Source organism: Podarcis tiliguerta, assembly GCF_965153285.1.
Source record: "Podarcis tiliguerta genome assembly, chromosome: 4".
Classification (NCBI taxonomy): Eukaryota; Metazoa; Chordata; class Lepidosauria; order Squamata; family Lacertidae; genus Podarcis; species Podarcis tiliguerta.
Genome location: NC_139537.1, coordinates 25,564,575 through 25,583,483, shown reverse-complemented (window position 1 = coordinate 25,583,483; position 18,909 = coordinate 25,564,575). Strand labels below are relative to the sequence as shown.

At 43.2% G+C, this 18,909-nt stretch overlaps 2 protein-coding genes across 4 annotated transcripts in view; one reads left to right on the top strand and one right to left on the bottom strand.

The window, feature by feature from the left end:
* Positions 1–18,909, top strand: part of FLT1 (fms related receptor tyrosine kinase 1) — a 482,624-nt gene that overhangs the window by 186,833 nt on the left and 276,882 nt on the right. The gene's annotated exons all lie outside the window — the stretch shown is intronic.
* The window catches only part of MTUS2 (microtubule associated scaffold protein 2), a 302,916-nt gene that overhangs the window by 186,470 nt on the left and 97,537 nt on the right, over positions 1–18,909 (bottom strand). For all 3 annotated transcript variants that reach the window (XM_083437007.1, XM_083437008.1, XM_083437006.1), the window contains 3 exons: positions 15,493–18,064; positions 9,338–9,578; positions 2,569–2,775 (listed from right to left, as the gene is read on the bottom strand). In XM_083437007.1, coding sequence (XP_083293133.1) covers positions 2,569–2,775; positions 9,338–9,578; positions 15,493–17,775 — 2,731 coding nt within the window. In that variant the 5' untranslated portion in view covers positions 17,776–18,064. The remainder of the gene's footprint in view (positions 1–2,568; positions 2,776–9,337; positions 9,579–15,492; positions 18,065–18,909) is intronic.

Genomic DNA, 18,909 nt, shown 5'->3' with positions numbered 1-18,909 from the left:
CCAAATTGATCCATGCTCAGCCCTCGGGGGTTGAGAGAAGTGTAAAAGTGAGTGTGACCCAATTTTTGTGACCCCACATTTCAGGTGTCTTGAGGGGTCATGAAAACCTTTTGATGTCACAGAATTATGATACCGACTGTGTTTTCCCAGTGGATCAACTGAATTCAATGGGACTTTATTCTAAGCAAACATGTGTTGGGTTGTACTGTAAATGATGGGAAGGCCTCTCAAGCAGCCCTTTACCAATGCCAACTTTCTTAAGTCACAAACTTTCCCACTTGCAAGCCATTTTGGGAATATTCTGAATGTACAGTGGTACCTCTAGTTGCGTTCCGCTCTTGTTACGGACTTTCAGCTAACGAACGTGGCCAACCCGGAAGTGTTTATTCCGGGTTCGCCAGGCGTTCATGCGCAAAAGCAATCCCCTGCTTCACGCATGTGCAGAAGCGCTCGATTGCGCCATGCACATGTGTGGAAGAGGTGCTCTAGTTGCAGACTTTTCGGAGTGTGAATGGCACCCCAAAACGGATTAAATCCGCAACTAGAGCTACCACTCTATTGTTGTGTAAGAGTGGGTAAGTATTTCTGGTTCCTTTGCTGTTGCTTGAGGCACAGGTGGCCTCAGTGGCAGGGATCTGGACAGGAATAGCCTAACTCCTGGTAATCTTTAGGTCAGATTACTGCAATGTGTCATCCATGGGGCTGCCTCTAAAGACAGTTCAGAAACTTCAGCTGGTGCAGAATTCAGCAGCCAGCTTGCTCACCAGGGCAAGCCAGTTTGAGCATATAATGCCAATCCTGACCCAATTACACTGGCTGCCAGTCAGTTTCTGGGCCCACTTCAAAGTGCTGGTTTTGACTTATAAAGCCTTAAATGGCTCAGGACTGCAATACCTCAAGGTTCACCTCTCCTCCTATGAACTGACCCGGATCCTGCGATCATCATCTGAGGCCCTTCTTCATGTGCCTTCTCCACAAGAGGTCTGGAGGATGGCAACACGAGAATGGGCCTTTTCTGTGGTGGCTCCCCATTGGAGAAATGTTCTCTCCTGGGAGGCTCACCTGACGCCTTCATTAAATAGCTTTAGGCACCAAGCGAAAACCTTCCTCTTCCACCTGGCCTTTGGTTTATTAACATTCTATGTCCTCCTAAATGTGTTTTTGAGAGGGGGGCTATTGGTTTGTTCTTGTTTTTATTATGCATTTTGTGTTCTCATTTTGAATTTCTATGTTGTGAAATGCCTTGTGATCTCTGGATGAAGGGCAGCACACAAATTTAATAAATTTAATAATGATATAAGAATGGTTAACAGTTTATTTCCAATAAAATATTTTTCGCCATTGGGGATGCAAGTGTTCTTTCCTCTTTGCAAGTCTACTCTGGGCTTGAGATATCTCATTTATGTGGGCTCTGTGCTGTGGATGTACGTTTTCCGCCCTGTCTCTTTAAACCTTTCCCATGCATCCTACAGTGTGCGACAGAGCACCATGATCAAGGCATCTACATTTATAACATTATCTTTGTAGTTGCAGTCACTAAGCTCAATATCCCACACTGCTGCTCCTCCGGTTTACCGAACCTCCTATGCAAGCGTAAGGAAGTCGTTAGGATCGGCTGTAGCCTGGTTTTGTTTTATTTATTGTAATTATTTTAAAATTAGCATAAACACTGAAAGATTTAGGACTCTACAGCATCCAAAAGCCTCTGGCACTTCATGGAAGCTGGCGCCTTCAATTTGAACCACTTCGAGAGTGATAACAGTTGCTTTGAAATTGACACGGTTCACGCTGAAGCTGGTCTTCAAAGAGAGGAACTGGCATTAGGAAAAAAATTAAAATCCTCCAATCCCCGCTTGTGCTTCTGGCGCACGGCACATGCATATACATCCCATAAGGAGCACGGTCTGCATCGTGCGGTTCTTTCGTACTTAATAAAATTAACATTAGCAACAGAAAATAGGATTTGAGGTGACATTTCAGCCAAGGATTTTTCCCCCACAGCTGAAAAGGAGACCATAGCTAAGGGGGAGGGGAGGAACAGCAAAATTCTGATCCTTTTTAAAATCCCTAGCATGGTTTCATTAGCTTCTTGAACCAAGATTGGCTCGGCCCATTGAAGAGAGATACGGAACAAGAGCAAACGAGAAGGAATAGACTGCATACTTCACATAATCTTCCCCCGAAGTGCGTGTATTTCATAACTGCTGTGTGCTGATGCAGAACACCTACTTGCACTTATTTACTTACATCAGCTTGTAAGAGGGATAATTCATCAAACAGGTAAAAAAAGAAAACGCAGAACTGTGCAAGATGCCTTTTTTTTTTTTGAAGCAGTAAAACCCATCCAAGCAATTTGTCATCTGAAATTATTCATCCATCATTATTTTCATAACATTCAAAGGTAGGCAAAGAAGATTCCATACCAGCAGAAATGTGCATTGAGAAAAAAGCAACCATTAGAAACATCCTAGTAGAGATTAATTTTTCTCTTTCATCCTCTTCTCTCCTGCCCCCCCCCCCCATGAACCTTGCTCATATCTAGAGTGGGAATAATGTTCCCTGACTTACGATTGGCTGTCCTGCTTTGATCACTCTGGACGCTGTCATTCGACTGGTTGCTTGAGATCGACGAGACACTGGAGCTCCTGACAAAGCCAAAGGCTGCTAGTTTAGCAGCCGGCAAGCGGGAATAACCAGGAGGGCGAAGTCCAGACGGACACGGCTTGGGAAGGTTTGATTTCGTAGCATTTGGATTCGGGCCTTTTTTGAGATCAACTGGGGGTAGAAATTAAAAATGTTATACGAAAACACAGGAAGCAAGGATTGCATTACAGTGCTGTGTTTATTGGAAACGAACAGTCTTAGGATCTAAAGTAGGCCATTCTTTTGGCCTTTTTCAAGTTGGCATCTTTTAAACACACCCATATCATCACCACCAGTGAAGTTAAAAGCACTAGACTAGAGCTGAGCAGGCGTTTTTCAGTAGAGTTGGAATAGACCACAAAGGTCTATTCACCCACCCAATGTGGGGCTCGAATCTACGACCCTGAGATTAAGGGTTTCATGCTCTGCCGACTGAGCTATTCCAGCTGAAACATATAAGGTACTACAATAACTTTGGTTGGTTTTTGTAGGCTTTAAACATGAAAATGAAAAAAATGATATTAACGGTTAAAGATATCCCACATACCCCAGGTGGGTGCTTTGTAGGGGCCTCAGCTGTGCAGGGAAGAAGGTTAGAAAGTCACCCTGATCTTCCTCTCCCCTGCTTTACTCTGAATGGATTCAGAAATACTGGCTGCAAATAACTTCAGACAATGCCCCTTCCTTAATATATTGTGTGGTTCGCTCCCTTAGGCCTCCTGGCCTCTCATGAGACTATTGCTTCTCCATTGCCTTAGGTGGCTGAATTGTGATATTCCTTCTCCTTGGTGCCAGAGCTTCCTTTGCCATCACTCCAGTGGCTGGGACAACCCTTTTGTTTTCAGGAGCCAACGCCCTTGTTGTGCTGTGGGGCTGGCTGTGGTCAGGCCACTCAAGTCGCCTTCATCGCTCTGATGGGATGGAGAATCCAGTACACGACCGTATTTATGATAATCAGCACTAACTGGGACTACTGATAGAAAATCCAAGCGTAACACAGATAGCATTATATTCAATGGGGGGCACTGACATTACAGCTAGGCTGTCAGAGCAAATGTGAAAGAAACTTAATGGCAGGGTGCCATCCTCCTGCAGGGAAATACATTTTTCAGCAGCAAATTAAGTGTAATGGTAAAATTTAATACTGTCTTCTAAAGAAGAGTTATAGCACATCCACCTTCTGTCTGATGTCTTTATTATTTAGAATTTCCTAATTACTTGCTCAACAGGGGTATAATCTCCATTTTGAAGGATTTCCAGAAAATCATAGGTTCTAATAGGAAGGCTTTCAGCACAGGAAAGCTTGCTTTAGATACAGGATAACCGTATTTAAACATCACAACCTTTTTCATGCAGCATACTAAAAAGGACTTTCCCCATGGTGCCAAATAGCAATCCCTGTAGAGGGTGAAACATTTCAGAGTTTCCCAAGTCATGGAGCATCCGTACTCAAGCACCACCACACCCAAGGATAAGGAGCTGTCCTTATAACACCATAAAGAGTTTTTAAATGTTACACCAAGAACACCATCAAGGTGGAGCAATTGTTGAAAGTGTAATACTTTAACTCGCCTTCAGGCAGGGCCTAAACTGAATGGCTTACAGACAGTCGACTACACAGCCGAGATAATAGAATCCGTCTTTTGATTCCTGCCACTTCATTACAGTGTGTCAGGACCTATTGGCCAATGCCCCATGTGGTGAAATGTACAACCACAGTCTTTCAGTGCTCTGGTCTGGCTCCACCCACCAGGATGGCCATTGGCTCCACATGGGCAGGATGGAATATAGGTAGGTTCCCAGTCGCAGTGGTGCTTTGCTTGAGCTCTGGAGTGTCTTGCGTTCCTAGCCTTGTTCTTCAATTCTGACTCCTACCCTTGGCTTCTGGTTGTTGTTTGCTCTTGACTCCTGGTTCTGACTTGCTGCCTCCCGTGGACAAGTGCTTCTATGCAAACATGGTGGTTTTATCCAAAATTTGTTAGTATTCACTGAACAGCAGTGGGGTGACTGACTACAGCTACCAGCAACTTTTCTTCAATGATCAGAGATCCAGACAATGTTATTTTAATCTCCGGTATTAATTTCAGTTGATCTGTCAAAATAAGCAAGAAGAAATGCTCCATTTCGTAGCTGCCTCAAGGCAGTTTCAGAATTAAACATTGTCTGTGCTCTACAAGAATCAGTCTCTTTGATGCTTTCGCTGTCCCCTGTTAGAGGACTTTAAAGTGTTTCTAAGTAGAGACTGGCTGACAAAAGACAGATGTAACTGGAGTTATAAGGACATCTGAAAACCGCCGTAGAGGATGCGTTCACCATGGAACAGCAAATACAGCAAATCATGCAGGGAGATGATGAAGGGTTGAAGTAGACATGATGATGGCTGCTCCATGGGAAAGAACTGAGTTTCAGCAGTAACAGCTAGAGATGGATAAATCAAGTTTGTAGCTGAGTGGCTCCCAGGTCCAGGACTTGGGGAGTCCACTGATTCTGGATAGGATCACACATGAGTGCATTTTAAAAAGGTGCATATGAATGCATATTGAAACTATTATATGTGCAACTTGTATACAGTTTGGCCTAATACACATATTTGCAAGCAATTTATTTTAATAAAATGCATTTTTATATTTTCACTAATATACACATTTTATACCCACTTTCCCCTAATATACACATTTTTATCCGGTGGGGTGGGGAGGTTGGTGAGTATATTGTGAAACTCAGATAATTGTGAATTCTGCATAAAACCGCATTTCCCAGCAACTGGTATTCAGAGGTATACTGCAGGTAGAACAGCAGTCTCCCATGGCATCTATTTTAATTTTTTAGTTCCATCAATTCAGGATGATTGGATGAGCATCATAATGCAGAAGGAGGGGGTTGGGTGTACCCATAGCTATATATTTATTGGAAAAAAATTCTCTTTCTAGACCAGTGCAAGTGGAGTGAAGCATGTTACTTGGGTATGCACATTTGTATTAGAAAGAGAGAATTACCTCCCTACCTCTGAAATTTGTCTTGGTTCATTCATTTAAAGGTAAAGATGCTTCAATTGAGCATTTCTACTTGCAGGGGCCACCCAGGGCATCTATCTAAATGCTGACCACTGACAAAGATGCCATTATCCATTTTCTCTCCCCCCTACCGTAACACATTATAAAAAACCAGTCATCCAACAAAGGCTACAGCAGCTTGAAACCAATAAACCTTTTTAATGTCTTGCTTTGGTGGTTCTCTGAAAACAGAGGCACTGGGATATCAGCATCAGCTGCTTTCAGGGCAAACACTGTTAGTTTTCCTTGAGAGCCGCCGTATGCCATGCTGTGGAAGAATTAAGAGCTTTCTGCATCAAGTGAAGAGAAAACTTTCTGGCGGCACATTGGGTCTGCCCCAGGTATTGCAGCAGGATGAAGTCTTTTTTAAATTGTGTTAGTGGTTCAGCATACCCTGCAAATATCTAGATACTGGGGCTTAGACTTGAAAGTCAAGATCAGGCAAGATCAGGTGAACATAATTGGTAACTTTGCCTGCTAGTCTTGATGGTAAAGCACCCTGCTTAAGGTAAATTCTTCAGTCTTGGAAGCAGGCCTGGGACTATAATTAACTGTCTGTAGTCACAAACAGAATACTCTGGGCATAGGCTGGGTAGCTCAGTCAGTAGAGCATGAGACTCTTAATCCCAGGGTTGTGAGCTTGAGCTCCAAATTGGGTGAAAGATTCCTGCATTGCAGGGGGCTGGACTATATGACCCTCATGGCCCCTTCCAACTCTACAATTCTATGATTCTTAGTCTGGTTCTGTTGTTATGCAGCAGGTTTTTCCAGCTCATCTGAGATGCTTCCAGTCATAGAGCTGTTTTCTTCTGACTTCCATCTGGACTGATCCTTCTGCACCTCCTCTATGGAACTCCCTGCCCATTGATAATAGGCACTGCCCTGTTTTTGGCACCAGGCAAAAATTGCTTCTGTTTAAGCAAGCCTATCCAGACAGTACTTATCCTCTGTTCTTCCTCAGTAGCATGTTGAACGCCTTCCGACCTGAGGGGCTCATCTTCCACTGTCATAACTTTTATATGCCTGTTGTCTTTGTCCATTGACTTTTCTTGGCAGGGATACTGGAGTGGCTTGCCAGTTCCTGCTCCAGGTAGATCACGTTTAGTCAAAACTCTCCACTATGACCTGTTCATCTTGGGCGGCCCTGCACAGCATAGCTCATAGCTTCTCTGAGTTATTCAAGCCCCTTCGCCACGGCAAGGCAGTGATCCATGAAGTAGTTACTACTACATACTACTGAGGAAGAGCAGAGGACAAGTACAAGTAGATTCAGAGCTGATGAAGCGGCTGGGCCAAAGCCGAAAGGTCGCTCAGTTGCGGATATGCCGGGAAGCGAAAGGAAAGTCCAATGCTGTAAAGAAAAATATTGCATAGGAACCTGGAATGTAAGAACCATGAACCTTGGTAAGCTGGATGTGGTAAAAAATGAGATAGCAAGAATAAATATTGACATCCTGGGCATCAGTGAACTAAAATGGATGGGAATGGGCAAATTCAGTTTGGATGACCATCATATCTACTACTGTGGGCAAGAATCCCATAAAAGAAATGGAGTGGCCCTCATAGTCAACAAAAGAGTGGCAAAAGCTGTACTGGGATGCAATCTCCAAAAATGATAGAATGATCTCGATACGAATCCAAGGCAGACCTTTTAACATCACAGTAATCCAAGTTTATGCACCAACTACCGGTGCTGAAGAAACTAAAATTGACCAATTCTATGAAGACTTACAACACTTTCTAGAAATGACACCAAAGAAGGATGTTCTTCTCATTATAGGGGATTGGAATGCTAAAGTAGGGATTCAAGAGATAAAAGGAACAACTGACAAGTTTGGCCTTGGAGTTCAAAACGAAGCAGGGCAAAGGCTAATAGAGTTCTGTCAAGTGAACAAGCTGGTCATCACAAATACTCTTTTCCAACACAAGAGACAACTCTACACATAGACATCACCAGATGGGCAGCATCGAAATCAGATTGATTATAATCCATGGACTGCAAGAAGATCAAACCTATCCATTCTTAAGGAAATCAGCCCTGAGTGCTCACTTGAAGGACAGATCCTGAAGCTGAGGCTCCAGTACTTTGGCCACCTCATGAGAAGAGAAGACTCACTGGAAAAGACCCTGATGATGAGAGCACAAGGAGAAGGGGACGACAGAGGATGAGATGGTTGGACAGTGTTCTCGAAGCTACAAACATGAGTCTGACCAAACTGCGGGAGGCAGTGGAAGACAGGAGCGCCTGGCGTGCTCTGGTCCATGGGGTCACAAAGAGTTGGACACAACTGAACGACTAAACAACAATCCAGACAGTGGTCAATGACATTTTATTTCCCCAGGAATCTCTGGGATTTGTCCTCTGTCTCAGATCACACCCACACCATACATTGAAAGCACTTTTATGCTACTTTCATAGTTAAAGTTGACCCCAAAGATGTACAGTACAGATGGTGTCCAAGTCCTGTACCAGATTGCAGTGCTGTGGCAGAAGAAGCTAGGAAGCTGCCTTATACTGAACCAGACCATTGAGTTGTCTACACCAGACCAGAGTTGTCTACACTGACCGGCTATTGCTTGACAGGATTTCTGAAAGTTTTCTCTCCCAATCATACCAAGAGATGCCATGGAATGAATAAGGGACCAGACTTTCTGTATGCAAAGCAGTGCTTTACCACTTAGCTATTGTTGTTTATACTCTATGGAAACAGGTCACTTTATTTAATAAGGTTGTCATTCTTTTAGGCTTGCTTTGCTCTGGCTGAATGTATTAAGTGCTGGCTAGCTACAAATAACTTAAGCAAATGCCCTTTTGTTGATTGTATTTTCATGTATGATGTTTCAGTCTGAAGATGGAGGGGAACAAATGGTTGATTTAGGTTGCAAGCCTATGCATACACACCTGAGTTCCTCCAGTGGGGTTTCTGAGTAAACATGCCTAGGATTTATCTGTTAGGAGAGACTGGTCCATGCCAAGAATCAAATACAATGTTCGTTAATTAGATTTATATCCCACTTTTCCTCCACAAAGATCAAGGTTTGTTAAGGGCACTGGGAAGTGTAGCTCCGCCATGCGTCTCCTAATAATTCTCATCACTGTTAACAAACTACAGTTCCCAGGATTCTTTGGCATAGTTTTGTTTACTTTAAAAAACAACAACCACAAAGTTGAATTTTGTGTTAAGAACAAAAACGATGGCATGAGTCAAAGTAATTCCACAATTAACTTAGTTTGGAGTGGAGACTCAGGTACCCATGGCCACTGGATAACTTCACAACCTGTTTACAAATATTGTTCGTTTTGGCACATATTTTATAAAAATTAATTAGTAAGATCACTGTGTATTCCCGACAAATTTTGCCCTTTAGTGAGGGCACTTCTCTGCAGTAACCATTTGGCTGTATGGCTACACTTCCCACACTGGAAGTGGATCCATTAATTAATGTGCAAGATAGTTTTATACTCAAATTGAGCAAATAACCTTAATCACTGTTATTAGACTTAATCGCTATGATTAGACCATGCTAGGAACAGGCCCCAGCTCTGTTCATGTTGATATCTTCCCACCCCCCCACCCTACTTTTTAAAAAGAAAATAAATTGACCACTGTAATTAAAAGACAGACAGTGAAGATGGTTACCTGAATTATCTGGATGGAAAAGCGGAGGAGAACTGGCTATTGGCCCTTGGGGATGGATGCAGCTTGCTGAAGACCTCTGGCTTGTAATCAAAATCCTGCTTTTTGCAGACGGTAATCTGGAAACTGCTCCCAGTCCTAACTGAGGCTTAAGTATCATTGCAGAGCGATAAAAGCTTGGAGGCACCTCATAGTGAGTGTATGGTGGAGGACAAAATTCTCCTTTCACAGGCCTTTCCCCAACCTGCACAAATATAAATACAAAAAAAAGTTATGACAAGAAAGGTATCTCGAGAAACAAAATGTATGGCGTTTTTATAACTGCTTATAAGAAGTGAGTTTGCTGCTTTCCAGCATGATCATTGGTTTGGTATGTAGAGGTGGAAAATGCAGCAATCTCTGAATAAAAAGTGATAGACTACCTTTCACAACAGAACATCAAATGGTGGCGTTCCATTATGATTGCTTGAAAATTATTTGGTAAGGCTGAATACACACAAAGGTTACCTACAGTGCAATCCTATTGTCTTTTGTTTTTGTACTTAAAAAAACAACCCCTATTTCAGCTTTTTCTGGTATGTCTGCAAAACACCTTGAGACACATGTAAAAAATGATTAATATATGCAGTACTGTCATACCTTGGAAGTTGAACACCTTGCGAGACGAATGCTTTGACTCCCGAACGCTGCAAACCCAGAAAGTGTTCCGGTTTACAAACATTCTTTGGAACCCGAACGTCCGACACGGCTTCCGATTGGCTGCAGGAACTTCCTGTAGCCAATCAGAAACCGCACCTTGGTTTCCGAATGTTTTGGAAGTCGAAAGGACTTCTGGAACAGATTCCGTTCGACTTCCGAGGTACCACTGAACTAAGTGTCCCGATTTTCCAGGGGCAGTTGCGGAAACCCAAAAGCTGTTCCAGTTTCTGATTTGATACCAGAATGTCCCTATTCTGCCTGCCAGCACTGCCAAGTGAAGACAAGGGACGGCAGCAGTGAGGGAGTGACACATTGTCACTCCATGGCTGCCACTGCTGGCCTCCTCCTGTGGGGAGCTTGTAGTAGGTGCTGGAGAGTAGGCAAGGAGGAGGAATGGCCGCTGCCACCAAGGCCCAGCCCTGTGTGGTGTACCAGCTCTGAGGGGGCAAGGAGATAGCAAGGCTGCCCTGGGTGGGAAGAAAGGGGGAGCGGAAGGGCCCAAGACATCTTGATTTTTTAAAAATAGAAACGCTTTGTGCATCCGCGTCTAATCCTGTCCCTTTCTAAAATGTATTTATTGCTGTGCGTTTTTCTTTTTGCAAATTTACCAAAGAATAAAATAAAATCAGGATTAAGAGGCTTTCTCGGGGTGGTGGGGGTGTGCGTGCTGTGTCCCATTGCTTTTCTTCTAATAGGAAATGCTGTGCAGGAGGGGGGACAAAGATGGGGGGGTCAGTTGGTGTGGGAGTGAGAAATGTCCCTGTTTTCATCTGAGGAATGCCGGAGGGCATGTTAATAACAACAACCAAGTCTCATTAAGTTCAACTGGATATAGAATTTCTGGCTAAATCTGCACTCCTGAAAGTAAGTCCCACTGAGTGGGGCTTCCTTGTGAACAAACAGGCAAAGCAGTGCTATTTTTTTCACCATTAACACCTCCTTTGTTCTCTTAGAATGGCAATGGTGCCCACCCGAAGGTGCTGAAACTGAGGTCTGGTGAGTTCGAGCTGGAAAAAAAGCCCTGATGCGAAGGGAATGGCTACAATCCTAAACACATTTGCGTGGGACGAAGCGCCACAGGCTTACAGTGGTACCTCAGGTTACAGACGCTTCAGGTTACAGACACTTCAGGTTACAGACTCCGCTAACCCAGAAATAGTACCTCGGGTTAAGAACTTTGCTTCAGGATGAGAACAGAAAACATAGTCGCACAGTGCAGCGGCAGCAGGAGGCCCCATTAGCTAAAGTGGTACCTCAGGTTAAGAACAGTTTCAGGTTAAGAACAGACCTCCAGAACGAATTAAGTTCTTAACCCGAGGTACCACTGTATTTCTGAGCAGTTCCGTATGTACAGGATTCCACCACTCAGCAGGGCATTTTAATCACCTTTGTTCTTTATTAGACATTAAGCTAGTGAAGTCTGCTCTTATATGTGCTCGTTGCCTCTTGTTTTACAGAGAGGAATTGGAAAACATTTAGCAGGGAAAGTAACTGGACACTAATGTATTGGACACTCAGATGCTCTGATTAATGAGAAATGAATTAAAAGGTGGTATCTAGTAACAATTTAAATATAAATGTATCAATGTAGACAAAAGAATTAATCTTCCTAAATTTATGTATGTTATCGTGAATGAATTTGTGGTGGTGATGGTGGTTATGTGAGTGATTAATGGATCCCTCCCTGTGCCTGCCCCTGCCCCAACCAAGCAATAAAAAAAAATGAAATTTCCACAACAAGATACTGGCCCTGCAATGCTTTATATGCAGGCCATGATTCACATATGTAATCCTATCACAAATTCATTGGAAATGAGCATTTTCCATTGCTGTGCTTATTCTTGGAACTATCTTCCCTGTGCTGTGCAGGAAGTGTCATCTGTTATGTGTTTTAGATATATTCTGAAGACATTTTCTTTTTGCAAATTTACCAAAGAATAAAATAAAATCAGGATTAAGAGGCTTTCCCGGGATGGTGGAGGGTTTGCTGAAGCTTTTGCCAGCTCTTAATGCTGGACTTGATAACTTTTGCAGAGTTTTATTCTGGTTTTAGTGTTACAAGTTTTATATGGGCAATTGTATTGTGATTTGCTGTTTACCATTTAGAAATTGTGCTGCAGTCTAAATTTTATTTCTAAATAAATCATTGCTTTCAATTATGCCTACCTCCAAGTAATGGGCACAAGTTGTGCTTTTTTTCTGGGGGTGCTCAAGGGTACACAGTACTGGCATCTCTCCCCCTCCCCCCATGTTAAAAGCGTGGCACTTACTGTAACAACTTCATGGTGAGCACAGGGGGGGGGGGAGCACTGGGCACAATCTGGCCAAAGTGTGACACATTTACACTTCATTGGTTTCAGTGGGATAATTAAACATGTGGCCTAACGGTGCAATTTTATATGTTACCTACTCATAAGTAAGCTGATTTTAGTAGTGGCATCAAATTCATGAAATTAAACTGATCCCCTTGTGTGTAAATACTGCTCCCCCCATAATCTAGGGGTAGGGAATCTTGGGCCCTTGGGGTTTTCCCCAGGATGCCCCCTCTTTCCCCAGGTCACACCAGCATTGTTTTATACGCTCAAGTGTTTTTGTCTGACTGACATGTGTCACTGAACTCGCTGATCTTTCTGGAAGCAATTTTGTTTTGACAAGCTTTTGCAGCTAGATGAAAAGGCCTCTGCCGTAGGTGCTTATTTTGTTTCTTTTTAAAACCTGTATTGTACTCAGTTGTTCCTGTAGAGTTTGGTTGTTGTTTTTTTAACCTTATTTGAGCTGTTTTTAAGGCTGTGGAAGGCAATTCAGAAATTAATAAATAACAGTAACATTCACATTCATCACTATACTCACTTTTGCCTCCGGCCCCACCCACCAGTGGCATGTGGCCCCCGGAAGACTGCCCAGAAGGGAAAGTGGTCCTCAGGATGAAAAATGCCCCCCACCCCTGCAGAAAATAACTCTGCCCGCTCAGCAGTTGCTCTATTTCCCCCAAAGGGAAATTGCTCACTAGGGGCACTTCTGGGTGACCTGCTCTTAAGCATCAATCCTGATTTCTTAGCAAGGCGATTAGGCAATATTGGCTATTTAAGGAGCATTCACTTTGATTTGTTTGCAGAGATGCTCGACAAGGTTGCTTTAAAGTACTTTTTGCTGCATTCCCCCCATCATTTTTCTTATTGCAGGAGGTCCACATTTGGGGGGGAGCGGGTTTGTTGTGCAAGAACTCCAAATCAGCTTTCATTGGGCAACCTGAACTTGTCAGTTAAATTAACAAAGGCCACCACTGCAGGGCGGAATCCTGCATAGCTTTGGAACTTGCCCAGGGAAATATAAACTGCACCATGCAATCTCTGATATTTCTACTCTATTTCAGTAGATGCTGGCATGTGGCTGCCATATGGAAGGAGAGAGAGAGAGATGACAGCAAACATGCTGGTTCACCTTGTCAACCCAGCTCTGACTTTCCTATAATCCTGGCGAATGGTTACACCTGGAAGTGTCCTGCAGGCAGCTCCTGGAAGACAAGCACCCAGCAGGTTTTTGCAAGGTTGCTTTTGAACATGTGCGAAAAGGGCAGGGCAGCAATTTTAAGAAAGCAAACAAGCAAAAAAGACAAATGCACCTGTGATCAGGAATTGCATAAAAACAAAAGTGCTGAGGAATATTAAGAAAGGTTCCTGAACGGTTGTTCAGTTTGCCAGCACACAATTTAAAGCATCGTTGAAGGGGAATCCGGTTGGTGATTTAAGCTACAAACTAGCATCCGGACGTTATTTTGCACTTTGCTTTTAAGATTTTGATTTTTAAAAAAACAAAAACAGCTTGGAAGGCAAAGCCAGATTTATTTCAGAAATTAATCATAAAAATTGCCAAAAGCTGAATATGCAAAACTACCTAGGCTGCTTGATTAACTTTGCTGCTAATTTACAACACATTCTTGTGTCATGTCACTGCATTTTCAATTATTTATATACATTTACACAATGCAATTTAATGACAGCTATAAATCCTTTGATCCTTGTGGCTACAGTGCTCCAAGAGTAGTATCATGCTTCTATGAATGAAAATCGTTTGGTGTTTTTTTTCATCCCTGTAATCTTGGTGTAAAATATGTAGGAAAGCATATGGAACACAGGATCTAGGCTTTACATCTGCATAATCTTTACTTCCTGCTCGCATAGTTCACCAATTAATTTCTGCCTTCTGAAAGTTAATTATATGTAAATAAAGTTAGCACTTCTGTAAACTATCTGAAATGCTGTTTTTAACCATCGCAATGTATTTCAGCATGTTACTTCCTTACATTTTTAGAAAGGTATGCTTTTTCTCCAGAAGTCATTAATGAAACTAGCCTATTTCACTTTGGTAAAACCTCTTCCCATTAAAATAAATAAATAGCACAGCGACTGGACAGCTACAATGCGTCCCAGCTACTTCTCATGTTAATTGGAGACTTCATTATATACACTGTGCTTTAATAGGACATGTCCATTCAGCAATAACAAATGCATTTTAAAAAGGAAAGAAGAATTCTGCAAATACCTGGTTAATGCATTTTTTAACCACCTTGGTTTATCTATGCAAAGTGGGGGGGGGGGTTTGCTTCTTATCTTTTTCAGATGGCACAGCAAAAAGGGAATACATTGCTTAGCAGAAAATAAAAACTGAACATTTATGTGGAGCAAATGCTCTTTTAAAGTCGTATTTGTGAAAGGATTTTTAAAAAGGTTTATTTTAAAAAAAGATTTATTCTAAACTTGCCATGTTTGTGGCCCAATGCTATGACTCCTTACTGCAATGTGTTTCAGATAGGGCTGTTCCTGAAAGACTTCCAAAATGCAGCTGCTCGGTTACTAACTGGGGCCAACTGTACAGAGCTTATCGCAATCATACACCCAATGTCTGACCCTGTGGTTCCTCTTGTACTGAACAGGACTGAATGTTTGTACAGAACTTCGCAGAACTTCTCAACCTCATTTGGGCAAGGCCTACTGCAGGGGTCGGCAAGGTTTACCTTGCCTGGGCCAGTTGATTCCAGCAGAGATCCCTCCGTGGGCCGGATCGCGCCCCCACCCGCGATTTGTGGTGTCTGCACAGACACAATTTCCGGCATCTGTGCATGTGCAGATGCCATTTCCAGCGCCGCAAAAGCAAGTCCCCGCACCGCGCCAGTTTAGCGCAGCGCAAGAGCAGGTGGCTCGGTTCGGGGGTGGCTTGTGGGCTGGTTAAACAACCCCCGTGGGCCTCTTGTGGCCCATGGGCCTTAGGTTGCTGGGGTCACTGGCCCTGTGCTGTTTGGGTTTCTTTGAATTAAGTGTTAACTTTACTGACACCGTGTTATTCATCACTGACCTACATCTTACTCCAGCTCCTGACAGATGACCCCCATGTGTTTATGCACTTCGTGCTACATTGCAACAGCCAGGTGCTACATACAAAAACCATCCTGTGTGCCTTACCTCCTGGATAAATTTTTCACCCATTTGACCAAAATGATGGCTTGGGGATTTAATGCCAGACACCACGAGTCCAGAACTGTAAATCCGAGGCTTCTGCAAGTCAGGTTTAAACTTGTCATAGAGAACGGTGCCTGCTTTAATATCTCCATCGCTCGAAGCCTTCTGCTCTGTAGCCACTGGCATGCTGCAAGGAGGTGCCACATAGGGTAATCCTGCTGGGGCAAATGCATGGTCAAGGTGGCTTATTGCCTGGGGATTTCTTCTGATGTAAGTGATGATCTTAGGCCTTACATGTTTGGGCTTGGGGATGTCTGGTTTTATCTCAGGCTTGTCTTCCGGCTTCTCTATGCCATTGCTCTCCCCATCGTCCTTGGCCAGATGGGAGCCCTTAGCATGGATGAGGATGGGTTTGGGGATGCCACTGTTACAGGGAGTCTTGTTAGGCACTTTAGGGGATAGGCTTAGCAACTGTGTGTCGTCAATGGGAGGTAGGACCGCAGAGGATGGCAGCTTGTCAACATGAAGTGTATAGAGATCCTTCAAGCCACTGCTTGATGCTGTGGTGTGATTACTGACATTCACAGCCGCCACAGGGCGCAAAGGTGTCGGGGCACATAAAAAGGTATCCGTTCTTCCTGATATTTTACAGCTCTCCGGAGTGTCGCTCGAAAGATTTCTCTTTAGAATGACCGTCTTCTTGCTCAGAACTGAAACACTTGTAGCATCTAAACCACAGCCCTGGATGTTAGAGTGATCATCTGGCGCATTCTCTGCACTAAACACGTTTGGTTGATCAGAGGTGAGCATCGCAACATCACTATTCCCTTTGACTAGTTTGCTTTCATTACTGTTTAGAAGTTTGCAGTCTGGCAGATTTGTGTTATGCATAAAAGGCATATGTCCACCAGCTGCTTGAATGCAACTTGCATCAGTATCATGTAGGTTTTTATTTCTTGTAGGTGTCAGCTTGCCACTGTGTTTGCTGTCACCAGCAAAAGGCAATGCAGAATCCTCTTCTTTTTCAGCAATACACTCACTCAGTTGGTTCATCGACCTGCTGTCACTAAGACTACCTCCCTTTCTTAAACCTGGGGAGTTATTACTATTACTTACCAGCCTGTCACTGGCAGAGTCAAAGTCCTCATTTAAATATGGATTCTCTCCTTTGCGACAAGCTTCCTGCAACTGATGTGATTTCTCCTTGTATACTTCAGACCCATAATCCTTTTTATTCTGCCCTGCAACGTTATTTTCCTCCATCTGATATCCGAGAAATTCAACCGGCGTATTCCTGTCAATTTTTTGCTGACACATACTCTTAGACTGAGAATACAGAGGGCTTTTCAACTCCGCCTTTCCTCTCTTATCACCCTGGTGATCTACTTGTGCTTCTGATCTGCTCCAAATTTCACTGGATTTTACAGTTAAATGTAGATCTATGTGAGCAGGGTGTGGTGTGCTTTGTTTGTTGAAATTTGCAAGGTTGTCCGCACCTGGTTGTGTTGCCGCAACATTTGTTTTCTTCGTTTCTGAGGTAGATGGTGGCTTAGAATAACGGACAATGTTTCCCTCGGAGGCGCTATCAGTTGGACGAAACACCACGCCTAAAAAGTGGTCTGTGGATGTTTTACGAGATCTCTCGGTGTCCCCAATCAAATGGTGCGAGGTGTCAATGGAATCCAAGGATGCGGAAAGCAACCGCTTGCCTGATACACGACCTACAAATTCTTTCCCAAAAGCTTCCGTTTTAGCCATCAGTTTCCTTGATCTCCCCAAGGAAAGGCGCTTTATGCCTTCTGGCTCAATCCTTCTAGGTGCTCTCTCCTTTGAAACGTGCTGAATGAGATCAGCATCGCTTTTTGAAAGAACCACTGAAAAGGTCTCATTTGTATTAATCCTCAGATTGGACAAACTATGTCCCCGGCTAATAGGGAGTAGTTTTGAAGAGTCCTTCACCCCATCAGTCCTGTAATCCTTATGCAATTCCCTGCTGCTGGTGGAATGCAGCCTAAACTCAGATAGGCCAGTAGTAGTGCCCTGAAGTCTGTTCCTCTCTGAATCTAACTGTGTGTTATTTTCTGTCTCACCTGCATTCCGGCATCTAGTTTCTCTTGACAGATCATTTGTCCTTAATTCCCCTCCAGAGGTTCTAACCTCTGGTGTGATTTGGTTGGCATTCGTGTCTCCAACAGTCACCATACGTTCATTGTTATTCTTCATCTCGTTTCTGTTGTCCTGCAATAAATTGTAACATGACTTATTGGGAACCAGCGGGGCACTCATCTTCAGACTTCAAAACGCCAGTTCTCTCACTGCCCAAGTGAGAGGCAACTCTTCTCTAACCGTGTGGGCCACTGAGCATGCTTCTCTTTGGGGGAGTCAAGGTACAAAACTGGTCAGTGGGGGGGAATCCTTTGCAGACTGCACAAGCTTCTTGTCAATCACATCCTTCGGATGTTTCAGTCATTATAGGGACAGAGTGTTGATCCAAGAATCCCCCACAAAAAGAGATGGGTTTTAAAAAATGCAAAAGACATCCATTAGGGTCTCTCTGAATGACAGTCCATAGAACCTGTAAGAGAGAGAGAAAGAAATAGTTAGCCTATATCACATAATAGAGATGCAACTCTATGTTTATAATTTTGGATCCAAAATGATTCAGACTGGTTCCCCTCCAAACCAGCTTCAATCTGAATTGAGAAAATTGATGAGGTAGCTGTGTTTTAAGTTGGTAATGGGGGGGAGAGGGTTATTGGTCTGTGGTTTTTGTTCTTGCTGTTCTCATGTTTTGTGGCCTCTTACTGTATTTTTATGTTGCAAATCAACTTGAGACCTGCAGATGGAAGGCTGTATACAAATGAATAATAATACAGCAATAAGGAGGAGGAGGAGGAGAAGTATCCAGCCTTCGCAAACTGCTTTGAGACCTATTTATAATGGCAAGTGGTATAAAGATATATTTCAAAAACTTTCCAACTACATACAATCTTTATATGATCTTTATAGTAATGGGGCATAGCTCAGTGCTAAACCACAAGTCTGGCATACAGGAGGTCCCAGATTCAATTCTGGCTCTCCAGTTTAAATGAAGCCAGGTGAGGTAAGCAAGGCAGATGCAACAGCAGAAATGCACAAGGCAACACAATAAGAATTGATGGAGGGAAGTGTGTTCTACTCAGACAAGCTATTTCCTTTCATTACTTTCAATGACTTTTCTCATGTACGCTGATTCTGAGGTGCCAACATCAATTCAAGCACATTTAGGGAAAGACTAAAGGAAAAGGATTAGGCAACAGGGCCAGATGATCTGACTCAAAGCAAAACATTGATGAATCCCAATTGTTGCTTAATTCTTCTTCACTTATCTCATAGAGTATTTCTGCAGTAACATTTGCTGGCAAAGGAGTGTTTCAAATG